The sequence below is a fragment of the Aphelocoma coerulescens genome, chromosome 7 (assembly GCF_041296385.1).
Source record: "Aphelocoma coerulescens isolate FSJ_1873_10779 chromosome 7, UR_Acoe_1.0, whole genome shotgun sequence".
Lineage (NCBI taxonomy): Eukaryota > Metazoa > Chordata > Aves > Passeriformes > Corvidae > Aphelocoma > Aphelocoma coerulescens.
Genome location: NC_091021.1, coordinates 32,588,220 through 32,604,735, shown reverse-complemented (window position 1 = coordinate 32,604,735; position 16,516 = coordinate 32,588,220). Strand labels below are relative to the sequence as shown.

The following is a 16,516-nucleotide window of genomic DNA, read 5'->3' as shown; positions in this document are numbered from 1 at the left end:
AATTTTGCTTGATTTTTATTCACTTAATCAGGTTTTTCCTGCTGTATGTTAAAATGGGAGTCACCTTCTTTCCATTATCCAGTAGTTCCTTGATTTTTCATTATTTCAGTTAATCTGTGATAGCTGTTGGCCTTTGCTTTACTTCTAAAAGAAAAAACTGGCTTGAGTAGTGTTTCAGCACAAAAACTGCTTCAATGCAAGGATGTTCTTCTTTTTTTTTTTTTTTTTTTTTTTTTTCCTCCCTAAAAGCTCTTAATTCTTGTGCCAAGCAAACCAAAGGCAACTGCTCTGAGTACTGCTGGAGTGCTGCCCATCCTCAGCCACAGCAGCTGAGGTTTCAGCAAGATTTATTTTCTTGTTTGTATTTTCAGGATATGATTCTTGATTCAGGTTGTCTGCTCCTAATTTCTGCCTTTCAAACTCAGGGCTGAACAAGCTGGCCTTGAGGGCAGAAAAATATTTGAGAGCTCCCATCTTGTTTTAGGCTTGTAACAGGGTGAAACTAGTTGGGCTTGAAAGTTGATGTAATCCTGAGGCAAGTGGTGGATTTTACCTGAAAGTTCTTGAAGAGAATACACAAAAAATTTCCCCAGATGTGGAAGCTCTGTAACAATGACCTGAAAATATTTGTCAAGACTCTTCTCTTGACTTGCAGCAAGCACCTGCCTTGCAACATTTCCTTCCCTGTGATTTTAGCTTCTGCTTCCCATCTACCCCCTTTCTGTTTGGCTTCCTTCAGCCTTCTGCTTCCTCTCTGCTCTCCTCTAAGCAGCTACAGAAGTTGCAGTATGATTCAGTTTTCTTCCTGAAGAGCTCAGAATAATGACTTCTGTTTCATCCTGTTCAGTCTTTCACAATATTCAACTTCTTGGTTTCTCTGGCTCTGCTTGTGTTGCCCTGTGTGGGAAGGGGAGGGAGGAGGATGGGGAGGATCAATGAACTCAGGGTGCTTTACCCATTAGCAAGCTGCTGATTTCCAGATCCTGTGGCTGTGCTGCCCTGGCTGCTGGGCTTGAGACTGCAGCTGTTTTCATAAGTTTTTTTCTAATCTTAGTTGTGAGCAAACATAACTCCTTGCTGAAGGTGAGAACTGTAAAAATATTTCTGCCATTGAAAAAGCTTTTGGAGGACAACCTTAGAACAGTTGAGGCTGATATTAATGCTGCTTATATATATGAATTTCCTCATCTGTGTGAAGGATTGTGTTTAAGATTTGAAAAAATACAGCAGATATTGCTGGTGCTGCAGTGCTGGTACCTGGGGAGTGGTTCTTTTTAAAAGAATAACACTAATAATAATAATTAAAATTGTTACTGTTATTATTGGAGTGTGCGGAAAAATTAGCACATTTGTTGAATAAAATCTGAGCTCTGTAGGGATACCTTATTTAGGTGATTCTTTTTATATTTTATCTTCCTGATTGCATGTTGAGTGTCTAACAATTAAATTTGTATTTAAGCCTGTTACTGTGTTAACTTTTTAAGTCCTTACCATGCTTACCTGTGACTGGAAGTCAAATTATCTGTTCTATGTAGCTTTTCTGAGTTCTGCTTGAAACAAAGGATGACTGTGATTACAGTATTATCTTTTATCAGTGTAGGTTTTTTCTTTTTTCAGTGCAGGATATGTGACCCACAATAATGTTTGTGTTCTCTGTTGAAGGTATTGCTATCAAAGAGTCAGCAAAAGTGGTCGATCAAGCACAAAGGAGGGTTTTGAAAGGTGTGGATGATTTAGACTTCTTTATTGGGGACGAAGCAATAGAAAAACCAACTTATGCAACCAAGGTATTAAGAGAAATTTAAAAAATAATTGTTCAATACTGTTTAGCAAGCATCACATGTACAGTAAATATAATATTAAGAATGCTTTTTGGGTAACTTAAATCTTATTTATTCATTCTAAAATAAGCTTTGGTATTAGTTTTGTTGACCTTGAGGAGCCTGTGGGAATTTGCAAAACACTGTGAATATATATTTTTTATGTATATATATATATATACACATATATATATATTTCCTCATAAGTGAGGCTGGGAGGGTGTGAAGCAGAAATGCCACATTCTCTTGTTCCTTGGCAACTTCTGTCAGCAGCATCAGAGTGGGGCACTGGGCTGGGGGAACTTCTGGTTTATCCCAGTGCCACCAATCTGCTGTACTGAGAAAAATGCAATGTGTTGTCTCTGCTACTCAGGGTTGGAATCAGAATTTTGAATAGGTGTCACATGGGAATAGGGGAGGCTTAAAGCAGGGTTTCTTGCCTGCGTAGATCATATACTTTTACTGCAGCTGAAAGCAGATTTTTTTGTTTGGTTTTGGGGTGTTTTTTTTTTGTTTCTTTTTTTTCCTTTTCTTTCCAATTATAATTTGATATTTTTCTCCAACAGTGGCCTATCCGCCATGGTATAGTTGAAGACTGGGACTTGATGGAGAGGTTTATGGAGCAAGTAATCTTTAAGTATCTAAGGGCAGAACCTGAGGACCATTATTTTCTTTTGGTAGGCAAATTTATGCCCTGCTTAAGAAATTCTGTATGATGAATAACAATGTGCTGATTTATGTAAATTCTTAAATATAAATATGCATCTTTGGAAAACTAAAGTAAATAAATTGCCTGCAGCTTTCTTGACTTGCCTTAAGCCATCCAGGTTCTTTAATTTTCTAAAAATGTTATTGTGTCTGAACAGCAAACATTTTTCTGTTCTCTTCTCATTTCCCTCCAAATTGTCTGATTCATGACTTTTTTCTTTTACTTCTCCACTGAATTCAATAATCTCAAGTTTATATGTTTAAGACAAAAAAAATACTTGTGTTTTGACTTTACATAATTGCAATTATTTTGTTTTTACAGTACTGCCATCTGGATGAAGTATCTAGAGAGTAAATGTCTGTCTTCTATTTTCTGTGAAACTGGAAGGGTTGATTGTCATACTTGGGCTGATTAGATCTAAATTAAGCTCAATGTTATTCTGAAGCATTTGCTATTCCTTAGTATTTTATTTAAGGCCATTGAAATAGGCAATTTGGTTTAGTGTGATATTTATAGACCCAAGTTTGGAATGAGAGGTGTTGGCCATACCTGTTCAAATGCCTTCATCTTCTTGAAGCAGTAATTAGGTCCAGTTGCTCAAGGCTGTGTCCATCCAATCTGTGAATATCTCCAAGGATCAAGATGCCATAACAACCCTGGTCCCATTTTCCAATATTTGAGCCCCTTTACGTTACCTTTTCCCCCCCTAATACCTGGTTAGGATTTCCCACATTACAGTTTGTGTCCCTGGCCCCTTATCCCAACACCTTTGTGAAGAGTCTGACTCCCTCCTCTTTTTCCCCTCCTGTTACCTAGTTGCTGCAATGGAAAAATGGTATTTTTTTCCTCTCAGATATTCTGTAGTACTATCCAAAATGCTCCTTCAGAGTAGAGCCTTGAGTATGTTTGATTGTTCAATGAAAGCTATAGCACACTATTATGGTATGTTTTATGTTGTTCAGCTTCTCTCACTTGAGTACATTCCTACAGCTGAGCATATCTTGTGCTAGAGTGGCTGCTTTCTGAAGGAAAGCAGCTCTTTTCACTGAGAAATCTGAAAAATGTTATTCTTTAAATGTGCTAAACTGCATCCTTTGACATATTTTGATAGTCCTTGATTCTTTCAAGTGAAATCAAAAGTTGTAATGAGCTAACCAACCCACAAAGGGGGCCTTCCATGTAAATGCTTAAGCAGTAACTACTGTAGTTTTTATTGCACTTCTGTTTTTCTTTCTTTTAATGCAATTTGCATATATTCTTAAAAGCACCCTTTGTACATTACTATTTTTACATGCTATTGTTGTTGAATGACTCATCTTCCAAAACTTAGGATTTGGTAGTTGTTCATTTTTTTTTAAGTCAAATGTTCAGTCTCAATGTAAGTAAAACTCATGGGGTTTGTTTTTTTTGTCTCACAGACTGAGCCTCCATTAAATACTCCAGAAAATAGAGAATATACTGCTGAAATCATGTTTGAGTCTTTCAACGTTCCAGGGCTATATATTGCTGTTCAGGTAAGGGCAGAGCTGTTGAAAGTCACAGCTGCAATATTTCTCCTTGGGCTAAAACTAGTTTCACTGTGAGAAATTGTGTAAGTGATGTTTGGAATATTTTAGGCCCTTCTGGTTGGCAGTTCCAGCACTGTGTGTTTCACATGCTTTGGTTCTGTGGGTAGTCACTGGATACTGTTCCTCTGTTACCTCCATAGAAGGCTTCTGAGCAGTAAAGTATAATATCTGTTGCATCAGAAGTAAATAAAAAAACCACACCACATCATAGTAACTGTATTAATCCAAGGACTGCATCCCTTTCAGTATGAAGTAACAAAAAATGATGTTTGAGCATGGCTGAAAAAAACATCAGGCAAGAGTCAAAAGTTATATTTGTGCAGCCTTTTTTCTAAGCTGTTATGTAGACATATGTAATATTATTAAAACAGTTTCCATGCTGTAAATTACTATGGGGGGTGTCAGTCTGAGTGTCCTTGGGAGGGCTGGTGGAAAGTGGGGTCTGCAATGCAGCTGTTTTACTAATCTTTGATTTTGGTGTGTGGTTTTTTCCAAGGCTGTCCTTGCCTTAGCTGCATCTTGGACGTCGAGACAAGTAGGGGAGCGAACGCTGACTGGTACAGTTATAGACAGTGGAGATGGTGTCACTCACGTTATTCCTGTGGTAAGTGTGCCTCAAAGCTGCACAAACACCTTCAGTGGAGATCAATTTGTCCTCTGAGTTCTCTGAAGTGTACACCTACACAGACTGAAGTATAGATAGGAGTCTTCAAAAACTTCAGATAATTCCCAGGGCTGTGGGTGTGAGTTTGGTTCGTTTTGTAGTGCAGAAGCTCTTGAAGAACTTCTGTAACCCTGAGCTTGGCTAATTGTCTTTTAGTCAGTTACCTTAAAAGGTGAGTTGCCAAGGCCATGCTAAGTGATGGGCAAAATTCCTTTAGCACATTTCCAATTTGGTTTGTTGGTAAGAGTGAATAAGCTCTTTACAGTAGTCAGTAGAAAAAGTTTGACTTTTTATTTTCATTTAGCTCAGTCCATTTATATATAAAGTAGAAATAATATGAAGTATTTGAGAGCAGATGTAGTGTTTTTGATAGTTTTTCTCCATCTCTTCCTAGTGTTTAGTAGTGCTTCAGCCATACAAGCAGGGAGGTTTATGTAGCAGAAAAAACCCCCAAACTGCTTGACTGGAAAAAAAACAACCCTGAGGTTGGTTAGTGTTGAATATCTGTTCCAATACATCAAGTTGCTAAAGCAAAAACTTGGATGACTGTGTGATGTTTTATTAAATAATGAATAGGGCTGCAGTTTCTTTAATGTCAAATTATTGGTTTTACTGCAGGTATGGATTTCCTTTCAGAAAGCTACATACTCAAAATTTTGTAATTGGAATATTTAATAGTGTTCTTCATTTCAAGTGGCTGAGAATAGTTTTCTCTGCCTGTATTTCCTGGGGGAGTTAAATTCATGTCTATGTACCAGATACATTTGTATTTTCAAAATGAAGTTAGATTACAGTTTTTAAGACAAAAATCTATACAAGGCTTTATCATGCCACAGTAACATCAATTTTTTATAAACAGTAGCATTGGTGGTGGTCGAATGTAAACTGCCATGTAGCAATTTCTTACTAATTTTGGTGGAATATAGTGGCTAAATCTTTGTTCAGACTGTTCATCTGAGATTATGTACTTTTAATAAGATTTAGGGAACAACTGACACCTCAGACCTTCTATAGGTAAACTTTTTAAATTGTACTTAGTAGTGCAAATTGCTGTTTAAAAGAGTAGAACTTTTCCTGATTTGTGGGTTTGGTTTTTTTAAATTGAAATAAGAGTAGGTATTCTATATCATTTGAAGCATTCACCTCCTTTGCAGAATGCCATTTGATTCCTAAAATTTTTAAACATGTTGAACAACTTGTCAACAATGTTCTACCACTTCTATAATAAAACAGGTAAAAAGGAAGTAACAAATGCTTATTTCAGTAGTGAAGTTAACAATAGCAGTAGATTTTTTTTATGACATTATTTTCATGTTAGTAAGACGTTTTTGTATGAATGTAAGATGTGTGAATATAGGAAAATTTAAGCATTTTATGAGTGTCATATCTGGATTCATCTGTGGATTTAGCAGGTCTGGTAGGGTTGAAGGCCAACCTTGCACACTTGGTTTCTTTGTTTAGACCAGATATTTTTAATGCATTGATACTGGTCCCCAGGATGAGTGTGACTTGCAAGGGTAGGTTGATGGATGAGGATGGGCAAGTCTGATGTTCTAAGCAGTCTCAATTAATGTGCTGAAATGATGCATTTTCTCCCTGCTTTCAGAAAATTAATTTTGGTTCATGTGGAATTGTAACGTCTTACGTCAGTGGCTGTGACTGCAGGGCCACATCAGTTATTCTAAAATAATATTTCCTGAAACAAGGTTCCTTGACCTTTTTGGTAAGAGTAACCTCATTTTGAAGAGAAAATAAAGGCCAAGGAATAGTGAGTATAGTGATTTGTCTGCCTTATGTACTAGTGACTTTTCTGTTCCTTCTAACCTTGTAAGAATTATGAACCAATGCAAAGTAAAGTAAGGCTATACTGTGAAGAATTGGATTTGTGGTAATTAAATGAGCCAGTCTTAAAGGGCTTCAGCCTCAGAATCAGAGGTAGTGGATAGGAGTTTAGACTCCATGTCTTTCTTTCTCCCTCCTGAGCTTTGTTAAAAGTGGTTCTTATCAGTATCTTTGTGCCCATTAATTTTGTTTACAGGCTGAAGGGTATGTGATTGGCAGCTGTATCAAACACATTCCAATTGCTGGGAGAGATATCACGTACTTCATTCAGCAGTTGCTGAGAGAGAGAGAAGTAGGAATTCCTCCTGAACAATCCTTGGAAACAGCTAAAGCAGTGAAGGTAATGTGAATGTTGCAGATGTGAAGATTATTTTGTATCACAACTTAAAAAGTGCAAGAATATCTGAAAATAATTGTATTCTGACTAATGGTGCTCTAAGTAATATAAAAATGTCTAAATAATATAATAATATGAAATGGCTTAAACTCAACGTTTACAGTTGGGTTATACTCAGTCTGGCCTGGAACTTCACTCTTCACCTGTTGTCTCCCCTTTCTTTTCCCCTCCATTATCATTATTGTTGTTATTGTCCTGTTATTATTGTAATGTTCTGTAGGAAAAACTGTTGGTTGAATGTGTCATATAAAGAGCTGTAATTGCTCTATATTCTTTCTGAATATTAATGTGTTCTTTTTTGTAATACACATTGGAGAACAAAGCTATTCTGAAAGACATTCAGTTTAAAGTACACTTAAATTTTGTTTCTCTGGCAGTTCTTCAATGTACTTCAGAATTAATTTCTCACAATCATCAAAGTTTAGAGGAAAAGCAGAAGAAAAGTAATTTAGCTCAGCAAGAGCTTTCAGTGCTGCACAGAAATGATCTGTAGTAGCAGAGCCATTATCTACCTGTGTACAGTAAATGTCAGTTCAGCTGTTTTGAGGCCTATTCTTTATCTGCCAGTTTAATACTTACTCTTAAAAGTTGAAATTACTACACTTTTTGAAATTTCTATACTTTGGATGGTTCTAACTGTATCTATTCCATTTTCAGGAGCGCTTTAGTTATGTTTGCCCTGACTTAGTAAAAGAATTTAACAAGTATGACACAGATGGTACAAAGTGGATTAAACAATATACTGGAATTAATGCTATCTCAAAGAAGGAATTTACCATTGATGTTGGTTATGAGAGATTCTTGGGGCCAGAGATTTTCTTCCATCCTGAGGTAAGTTGATTTGAATTGTCTGTACTTTCTGTTTTAGATGCATTTTAGATGATAGCAGAGATATCCTATTTGCAAAATTGTAAAGAAGTGGTTATCCTGACTTCTATTTCTCCTTATTTATAAATAGATACCAGCTATTGTTGCAAGCCAGCATGATTTGATTCTTGATTGCTACTAATTTTTATAAAAATTCTGGTTGATCCATAAAGTACTTATAAATGGCAGCAAAAATATTTGCTAGCTGTTTCCATTATTAGTTTTCATGCCATCTCTAGAATTATAGAATGGTTCTTACCTTGTTTCCTCTTTACCTCTTTTCCTTTGCAATACATGGTCCTTCACATTGACTTGTCTTGATTTTATCCTTGATTGCAGTTTGCTAATCCTGACTTTACACAACCAATCTCAGAAGTAGTAGATGAAGTTATTCAGAATTGTCCCATTGATGTTAGACGTCCTCTATATAAGGTCAGTAGCTAGAATGTATTTTTTTAATATACTGGTTTTAGAAGAATTGTGATTTTTATCAAAGTACATATTTGAAACTCTTAAAAACCAAAACCAAATGAGCAAAATTAACCATTTTTCTAGAAATGAATCCAATATGCAGAAGGCTTTGTTGTTCACGTAGACATTTTCAGAATGTGTTTTTTCATTAGGGAAATGAAAAACTGAGTGAAAGTGGTGAGATGTAATAAGACATAAATAGATTATAAAGCACAGCCAATTTTAATGACAAACTCTTTGTGAATTCATGTTGTGTCATATTTGTGTTAGATATTTTAAATCTTACAGTAAAAGCATACCTGCTAACTGCAGCTTTAAAAACTGTGTTTAGATATTTAAAATTTAGGAACTGCATAAAGCTGGAGACCTTCATTTTCAGATGTGGTTAACAAATTTTGTTGTTCAAAACAGAATATTGTCCTCTCTGGAGGCTCAACCATGTTCAGGGACTTCGGTCGCCGTTTACAGCGAGACTTGAAAAGGACTGTTGATGCCAGACTGAAACTTAGTGAAGAACTTAGTGGTGGCAGACTGAAGGTTGGTTTGTGCAGCTCATGCAGTTAACAGGCCTCTGGTACCTGGAAAATGTGCAAATAACATCTTGCAATGATCATGGTCTTTGTTGAAATGTCTTTATCTTATTTGAAGTTCCTATAGAGAGGCTTTTCAGAGATTCATCCTTTACACTGATCACATACCAGCAGTTGGCCACTCCAGCTGTCTTTGTGCTTAGTGTTTATTGATCAGTTAACATTCATTGTGCTTGGTCTTTTGAGATGAATCAAGCTCATTGTTGAGCCACCAGGAGGGTCAGGAGCATGTGTCCTGTGAGGAATGAGTGAGCCTTGATTAGAGAAGGGAAGGCTTTGGGACTTCTGATAGCACCTCATTACATGTGGGGAGATTATTGATTTTAAAGTTCAGCTGGATAAAACCCTGAATACCTTCCTTTGACTTCATAGCTGACCCTGCTGTGAGCAGGAGGCCAAACCAGAGACGTGATGTGGTCCCTTCCCTCCTCAATTATCTTATATCATATTATCTTATCCTACAAGGGACTTTGGTTTTTTACTAAACTGCATGATCCTTAATTTGTGTTTTTTCCACTTCAGACTTCTGACATAATTGTTGCATTCTTCTGTTGTCTCTACATAAATAAAAGAGCAGCAGAGGAAAAAATAAAGTGGTTTTTTTTCCTTTTAAAGCAAAATTGAAGTGATTTTCCTCATTTATTTTTTAGTAGCAATCTAGCTAGGTGAGCTCAAACAATTCTTTAAAGCCCCAGCAGTGCTTTATAAATATGCCATGGTAGGGAACTCTGAAATTTCAGTCATACACAGTTCTCTGGCTCAAGAAACATCATGTAGTCTCTGTTTTCTTTACTAGACTTTTACCACTTAGTAAGGAAGCAGAATCTGAGTAAGGAAATTGTATGTGATTCTTCTTTTCTTCGAAGTGCTGGGCATGGCAAAGAATCACTGGCTGGAATTTTGCAAATGTGTTACAGAACATTTTTAGATGCTGTTTCAAATTTCAGCAAGTTGGGCTGGAACAAATAAATTCTGAAACTGCTACGTGCACTGCTAGTTTTGATTAACACAAGGAATGAGGGTTGTGGCTGACTGGAATGAGTGCTGTAGTTTAGAAAAGCATGACTGACTCTATTGATCCTGGATAAACTTTTAATCTGCAACTGATGCTTTTTTAGAGTAATTACGTGAAACTTAAAAATTAACCTCCTAAAGTGTGTTTTTTCTGAAAGGCCTGGGTAGTATGGATCAATGCTTATAACTGCATAAATAAATAGTCCATCAATAAATTAATCAGAACACAGTGTGAAAAAAATGGGTGTGACTGCAAGTACCTCTTTGTGCCTGATAAAGCAGGTAACTGTTGATCTATAAGCAAGAGCTGTTTCTTACTCTTCCTTGTACAAGGGAAAGTCTGATGCTGTGATTGTAAATTTACATACATACACAGCATCTAAGAAAATACTAAGTTATGAAAAGTAAGCTTGGTATATACACTCCTTTAAAACTAGATCTAGTTTTTTCCAGCAGAAGTGGCTTTTAATTGTGTTCCTTTTCTCTCCTCCTTTCTGCAGCCGAAGCCCATTGATGTCCAAGTCATTACACACCATATGCAGAGATATGCAGTCTGGTTTGGAGGATCAATGCTGGCTTCCACAGTAAGTTTAGCTGTAAAGCTGAGCATGTTTGAGCCATTCTGACTGTGCTTTTGGTACTCTCATCACCCCTCCACTGTATATTAAATGGGGTTGGGGAATTTCTGATAGACCTCAGGTAGTAAATAGACCCTCCCTGCCTGCCCTGAAGTTTTTGCATTAGACTGTGAAGACTTGGAAGAGCAAATGAAAGCTGAATTAAAGCTTTGTGTGAGTTGTTAAATAGTGCATTTTAGTTTTGTGGCAGAATACATTCTTTGCATTGGTGTTTAGCCATGTGTGATGTAAGTTAATTTTAGGATTTCTGTGCTATCTTTGTTTTTTTCCACTGGCTACATAAAAGTTACTATTTTTAAAAGAAGGTGTCTATACCATACACTAATGTTCTTTTCCTTCCCTTTACAGCCTGAATTCTACCAAGTATGCCATACCAAAAAAGATTATGAAGAGATTGGCCCTAGCATCTGTCGTCACAACCCTGTGTTTGGAGTCATGTCTTAAAGCTGACCCTGCAGGGGTCAGGGATGGGGAAGTGGGGAGGAGGAAGAGTCTTTCTGATTACTTGTTTGTCTGATGGCTGGTATTAAGATAACAAACATGACTTGACAATAAGGAAAAGACCAAACACAATTAAGCAGGATCATTTTAATAAGTGTCTCAACATGCGGATGTAGTGGAAAGCCAAAATGATCACGTTTTTTCTTTAGATTGATTATTTGAACCTGTGCGTAACAAAACAAAAAAGTGGATTTTAGTTCTTTCTGTGCCCTGATATTTTGTATATTAATGAATTATCCAAGATTTGATGGGATTTGATGGTGTGTAGATAGTCAGCTCTCTAATGCTTCCATTGTACCCCTTCATGGGTGCAATACAGGAGCTTGTTTATATTTCATACTTTTTTATACTTTGAGGAAAAATATGAATAAAAGAAACTGTAATATTTGAGGAAAAAAATTTACCAGTGACCAACTTGAAAGTAAATTAAAAGAAAAAAAAGTCATGAGTCATGCAACTAGCTCTTGCAAATCATGACCAGTCTAAATCCTGGGTTCCATACAATGCGAGTGCTTTTGGAACTAAGAAGCTACTATCTTGGATTAACCAATGCCTGCTAGTGCTTTCTGATTACTTGGTGCATTTTCATACTATCTCTTGCTTTAAAAAAAAAAAAAAAGACAAGACTGTTGGACCAGTATTGCAGTTCTGTAGTGTCATTTCTAATTAAACCAAATAATCAGGTTATCAAAATTTGGTGTATTTAAAGCCTAACACCATTCCAATAAAGGCACAAAATTTCTTTTTATGTTGGTGTCAGACTTGTTAATCTCATGACATGGGAAGTTTTGAGCATGGGTCCCTACATATCTGCTGTGGCTTTTGAGGAGTGAGGTTGGTCTGTGAGGTAGAGATGTAATGTGCTTTGTGTAACTCAAGTGTGAGCATTTTAGAGCTGCAGTTTGTGTGTTCAGCTAGATAGCACTTACCTAGAGAAGCCTGACAGCTCCTCCACTGTTGGGTTTGTTCATCTACTTTGTTCTGTAACTTTTTTCCCCCCACTTTCTTGCAGGTGGTGCTATTCAGGAGTCAGCACTGCATTTGCAATCTCTGTGGTTTTTCTGCAAGAAAATACCATATAGATAAAAATAAAGTGAAAACAATCTCTTTCTCATTCTTTCTAGGAAGAGCGCTTTATGTAGTGATTGGAATTGCTTACAATTTCTGTTGATAGTTGATGGGAGAAAACTCTTCCTTAGGCACTTCTGAGCCCATGGTGGAGTTGAGGCTGTTTGCACAGAAGACCACAAGAGGGAGATCTGGTTTCTTCTGAGTTGCAAAGATGCCTCCGATTTTTATCAGAGAAGCTTATCAATTGCCAGAGCTTCAAAACTTGGTAAATGTGACTCCAAAACAAGGATAAATGTGGGAAAGTGTTTTTAAAGCAAGCATTGTAAAACATTTACGTGCTGGAATCAAACAGAACATGGTGCAAACAGGAAATTGTTGAACAATTTCATTACAAAACTCTATTGGTAACATCTCCCTATCACTGATACAGTTTTGTGGTTTTTTTGTAAGTCACTGTTTTGAGTCATAACTGTACACTGATTCTTGTGGTAAGAAAGACCAATAGGCAAATACACATTAAATAGAAAAGTTAATTTGAATTGTGCTTTTCCAGCAGTCCTCGTTCTGCAACATTATCATACTCTAGTGACAGGATTTTTTAAAACACTGCAATGGCCTGAAGCTAAGGCAAGAGTTTTTTTCCTCTCTAGAAAAGAAGAGTCTCTAAAATTCACTTGAAAAACTCAAATTTCTGACACATAGATACCTAACAGTGAGCAAGTGCAAAGAAAAGGAGTGAATTCCTCTTCCCCTGTCACACACAGCTGTGGGGAGATCTCAAGTGTTGCACAAATTCTGTGTTCATCTTCCTGAGGCTCCAGGGAAGCTGCTTTAAGCTTCTATTTGTCATTTGTGTAGAAGGGGAGGGATAGCAACCTTACACAAACATTGATTTTTTATTTTTATTATTTTATTTTTGTAGCTGTGATCTAAAATGATGTTAATTTTCTCATAGAATGAAGTAAGTGGGAGTTTTTTGCAGTATGTTTTTTTTTTTTTTATATACTCTAGATGTTTTGGAGAAGTTACACAGCCACAGCTGATTTGGGGTATGTTAAAAGAGCTAAAAAAAGTATGAATAGCTCCTATTAATGACATGGAGTGCATGGAGAGTCATCAATATTTAAACACACCAGACATAATACTGAAATCAGCCTTGTACAGTGGGAATGACTGGCTGGAAATGGCTCACATCAGTGTTCTACACCTGTAACACCAGATCCAAATCTGATCTGCTGCTGGTGAGTGGTGAAGGGGCTGAGCAGCCTCTGGGTAGGTCATCCCAGGGATTGTGTAGAGCACACACTGTGCAGTGTGAAACAGAGGCATTTTCAGAAAATCCCTCTGTAATCTTGACCCTTGGATCTCCCCTTGTTCTGTGTTGGGTTGGGCTTAAAGCATCCAAAAGGTTAATTGCAAAGGCAAGTGTTTAAAAAACCACAACACATACAAGGAGATTATATTTTTCTTCTCCAAAGGCTTGTTACTGGGGAGGTTACATGAAGAAAGCAATTTTTCACCCATGTAGGAAGATGTAATGGGACTGATATCTAGGAGTAGTTTTGTGTCCTGTGACTGGCTGGCAGAATCCCTTAGGAGGCAATGCTGAAGGGCAGAGGAGTCCAGGAAGGCTGGGCATTCTTCAAGAATGAAATCTCAAAGACACAGGACCAGCTCTCCCCATCTGCTGAAAGATGAGTTGGTCTTTTCCAACTTACTGATTTTATAATTCTATAAAGGAGACTACACTTCTACAGTCCTGCTGCCTGCAGGATGAGCACTGCTGGTTTTGCACAGAAAATTGCAAAGAGCACTAAACAGTTCCAGTCTGCCTGAACTTGGCTCACTTTCCTCTTCTCCAGGAGTTTGATTTTATTTCAGTAGATGAGGTAGGACTCCAGGTTCAATTGGCTTAAAAGCTGGTGTTTTCATGCAGCTGAACTTGGAATAAATCAAAGGTCTTTGCCAAGTCAGTTTAGGCTCATCTCTTCATTTTGTGCAAATGTTTGTACCAAAGGCTAGATACTGTTGGGATGAATGAGTTACTACTTGAAAAGCTGCCTGGAGGCGACTGCTGGGCTGCTACTGCCAGCTGTGGGGTAGTGCTGTGCAACCTCCCTGCCTGATGACTCTGCTGTTCCTGTGTAGGACAAAAACTCCTGTGGCAGTAAAATTAGGAGAAATACGTCGTTAGCATCACTTAGTTGTGGGTTTGTTGTTTTGTTTATTTTTTTATTTCCCCCACAGGAGCAAAGTGGTGGAATAACCAGCTCCAAGTGCCAGGCCCCTGTTGTGATACAAGCCTTTTAGTTTCCTGTTTTAAATGGCACAGAGATCCTAGCTCCCATGTGGATGCTGCAGATGTCTATTTGAACAATTTTATCAAAATCTGGGTTGCCAAAGGGCAGGCCCAGCCTGCCCTGTGTTGGCTGCAGGTGTCCCTCACCTCCATGAGAAGTGATGCCCCCCATGTGTTTGGGCTGTAGCACACAGAGTGGCTGTAGTTTTTTTTTTTTTCCCCCCAAAGTTGTTTTTAGTGTAAATGCATTTACTGCTGGAGGGAGGCCCAGAGAGTACAGCAGCAATTTTAGTTTATAGGAGCTGGAGATGTAGTGCTTGATTGTAACACTGCTACAGCTGAGAAAAGTGCTTGGGTTCTTTTCTTATTCTCATGAATTAAAAGGTCAAGAAAGATGTTTTGTTTGAAAGAGACCAGCACAGAAGAAACTATTTCTGCTTTATAGAAGCCCAGAAGCTGACCTGCTATATGAGCACCCAGGACAAATCTCTTGTAGCATCTTGGAGTAGTTCCATTTTTTTTTTCTTATAAATGCACATTAACTGGAGCAGGGGTTTAAATACATCTCTCCTTCCCAGCTCCAGGCCCTGGCTACTCAGCTGTATGGACAGTTTTCTCCCTGGTCCTGCTTGGGTCTCCCTTGTTGCAAAGCTCAAGGCTGGGCCTGATGCCAAAAGCACGGCAAGGGTCTGTCTGCAGTGACTGCTCTGAGATGAAACCCCCAAAGCCTCCATTTGGCAAGGTGCTGTTTAGTTGTGGGTTGGTTTTATTTTCTCCAACTTCTGAACTCTGTTTTAGCCAGACCATGCTGGTGGTGAAAAATACCAAAAGTTGTGCCTCAAACAATAATAAATAACAAATATGAAGCAACTGGTAAAACTCCCAAAGAAGCCAGAAAATCAGGAACATGCACGGGTCTGTTGTAATGCAGATTTGCAGCTGAAGCACCGTGGGGGTGGGAGGGGGCAACTGGCCTTACTGCAGCACGTTCCACGTTTCAGTTGTCTGAGGGCTGTGCCTGGCAGGAAGGCAGCCACGGTTTCTTTCACACTTCGCCACAGGATGGCACTTTCCCACAAGAAATCCTGCGTGGCTGCAGCCTGGAAAACCCTTTAGCACAATCTGCCTGGAAAAAAAGCAGCTCACTGAAAGCATCTGATGGCAAACCTTCCTGGAAAGGCTGGTGCCTTGTAGTCACGTCAGGCTGAGGAGGATTAGAGCCTCGGCTTTCTATGTGGAGCCAAGCAATCAGTGTCTCCCTGCAGATGCTCCAGCCAGAAGTGGTGGGAGATGGCCTATGGATGCTGAGCAGGACTGAGGTTCTCAGCTCAGGGCATACCAGAGGTGCTCTGAAAGGGAAATCAGTGAGTGGGAAGATGTCACATGCAATATGTGACACCACTTCAGGGGATAACTGCGAGCAGGTTTTTGTACTCTCACTGCAATTCAGTTCTGAATTACCTCAACCTTTCCTTGCAGCTTGGTGTAGGGAGCGCACAAGAGATGGCACAGGCATGCACCCATCACACAAGCAGAGATAAAGCCAGGTAGAGCTTTGCTTATCACGGTCCTGAGAGAGATTGGTTGTAGCAAGGTTCTGCTTGTCCCCCACAAAGTGTAGGGAATGATAATCCTACCCTGCTACAACGATACTGCACGGATGTCTCAGCACGGTTCTCAGTATGGCTTGCTAGGCATTTCTGAGCAAAATGTGCTGTTGCCTGAGGGCTGGTTTGGGGAAGAGGAGTATTTTTGCATTGTTTTGGGGAGCTGAGCCTTAACCAGGCTGCTCTGGTGTAATCACAGTGTTCAGCCTCAGCAGACTCCCTGGAAGTTGGGTGAAGAAGGCTAGGACTGGGCAGCAGCCGTGTGGGCCTCTTGTATTTTACAGACCCCTGAGTATTTATAGAAAAACTCCTCTGATTATTGCTAATGCACTTTGATCTCATTGAAGTTGTGACCTGGCAACCTTCTGCTCCTCTCTCACCTCCATTAACCCATCTGACCTACAAAATGTCTAATGTGGTTTATTTGCCGAGTGTGGAAGCTGACAGCAAGGTCCAAA

At 38.6% G+C, this 16,516-nt stretch overlaps 1 protein-coding gene across 1 annotated transcript in view; it reads left to right on the top strand.

Moving 5' to 3' along the window:
• The window catches only part of ACTR3 (actin related protein 3), a 29,092-nt gene extending 17,263 nt beyond the window's left edge, over positions 1 to 11,829 (top strand). The window contains exons 3-12 of the mRNA XM_069021195.1: positions 1,663 to 1,787; positions 2,387 to 2,497; positions 3,948 to 4,043; positions 4,594 to 4,701; positions 6,800 to 6,943; positions 7,658 to 7,831; positions 8,207 to 8,299; positions 8,750 to 8,875; positions 10,443 to 10,526; positions 10,929 to 11,829. Of these exons, the coding sequence (XP_068877296.1) occupies positions 1,663 to 1,787; positions 2,387 to 2,497; positions 3,948 to 4,043; positions 4,594 to 4,701; positions 6,800 to 6,943; positions 7,658 to 7,831; positions 8,207 to 8,299; positions 8,750 to 8,875; positions 10,443 to 10,526; positions 10,929 to 11,024 (1,157 nt within the window). The 3' untranslated portion in view covers positions 11,025 to 11,829. The remainder of the gene's footprint in view (positions 1 to 1,662; positions 1,788 to 2,386; positions 2,498 to 3,947; positions 4,044 to 4,593; positions 4,702 to 6,799; positions 6,944 to 7,657; positions 7,832 to 8,206; positions 8,300 to 8,749; positions 8,876 to 10,442; positions 10,527 to 10,928) is intronic.
• The last annotated feature ends 4,687 nt before the right edge of the window (positions 11,830 to 16,516 follow it).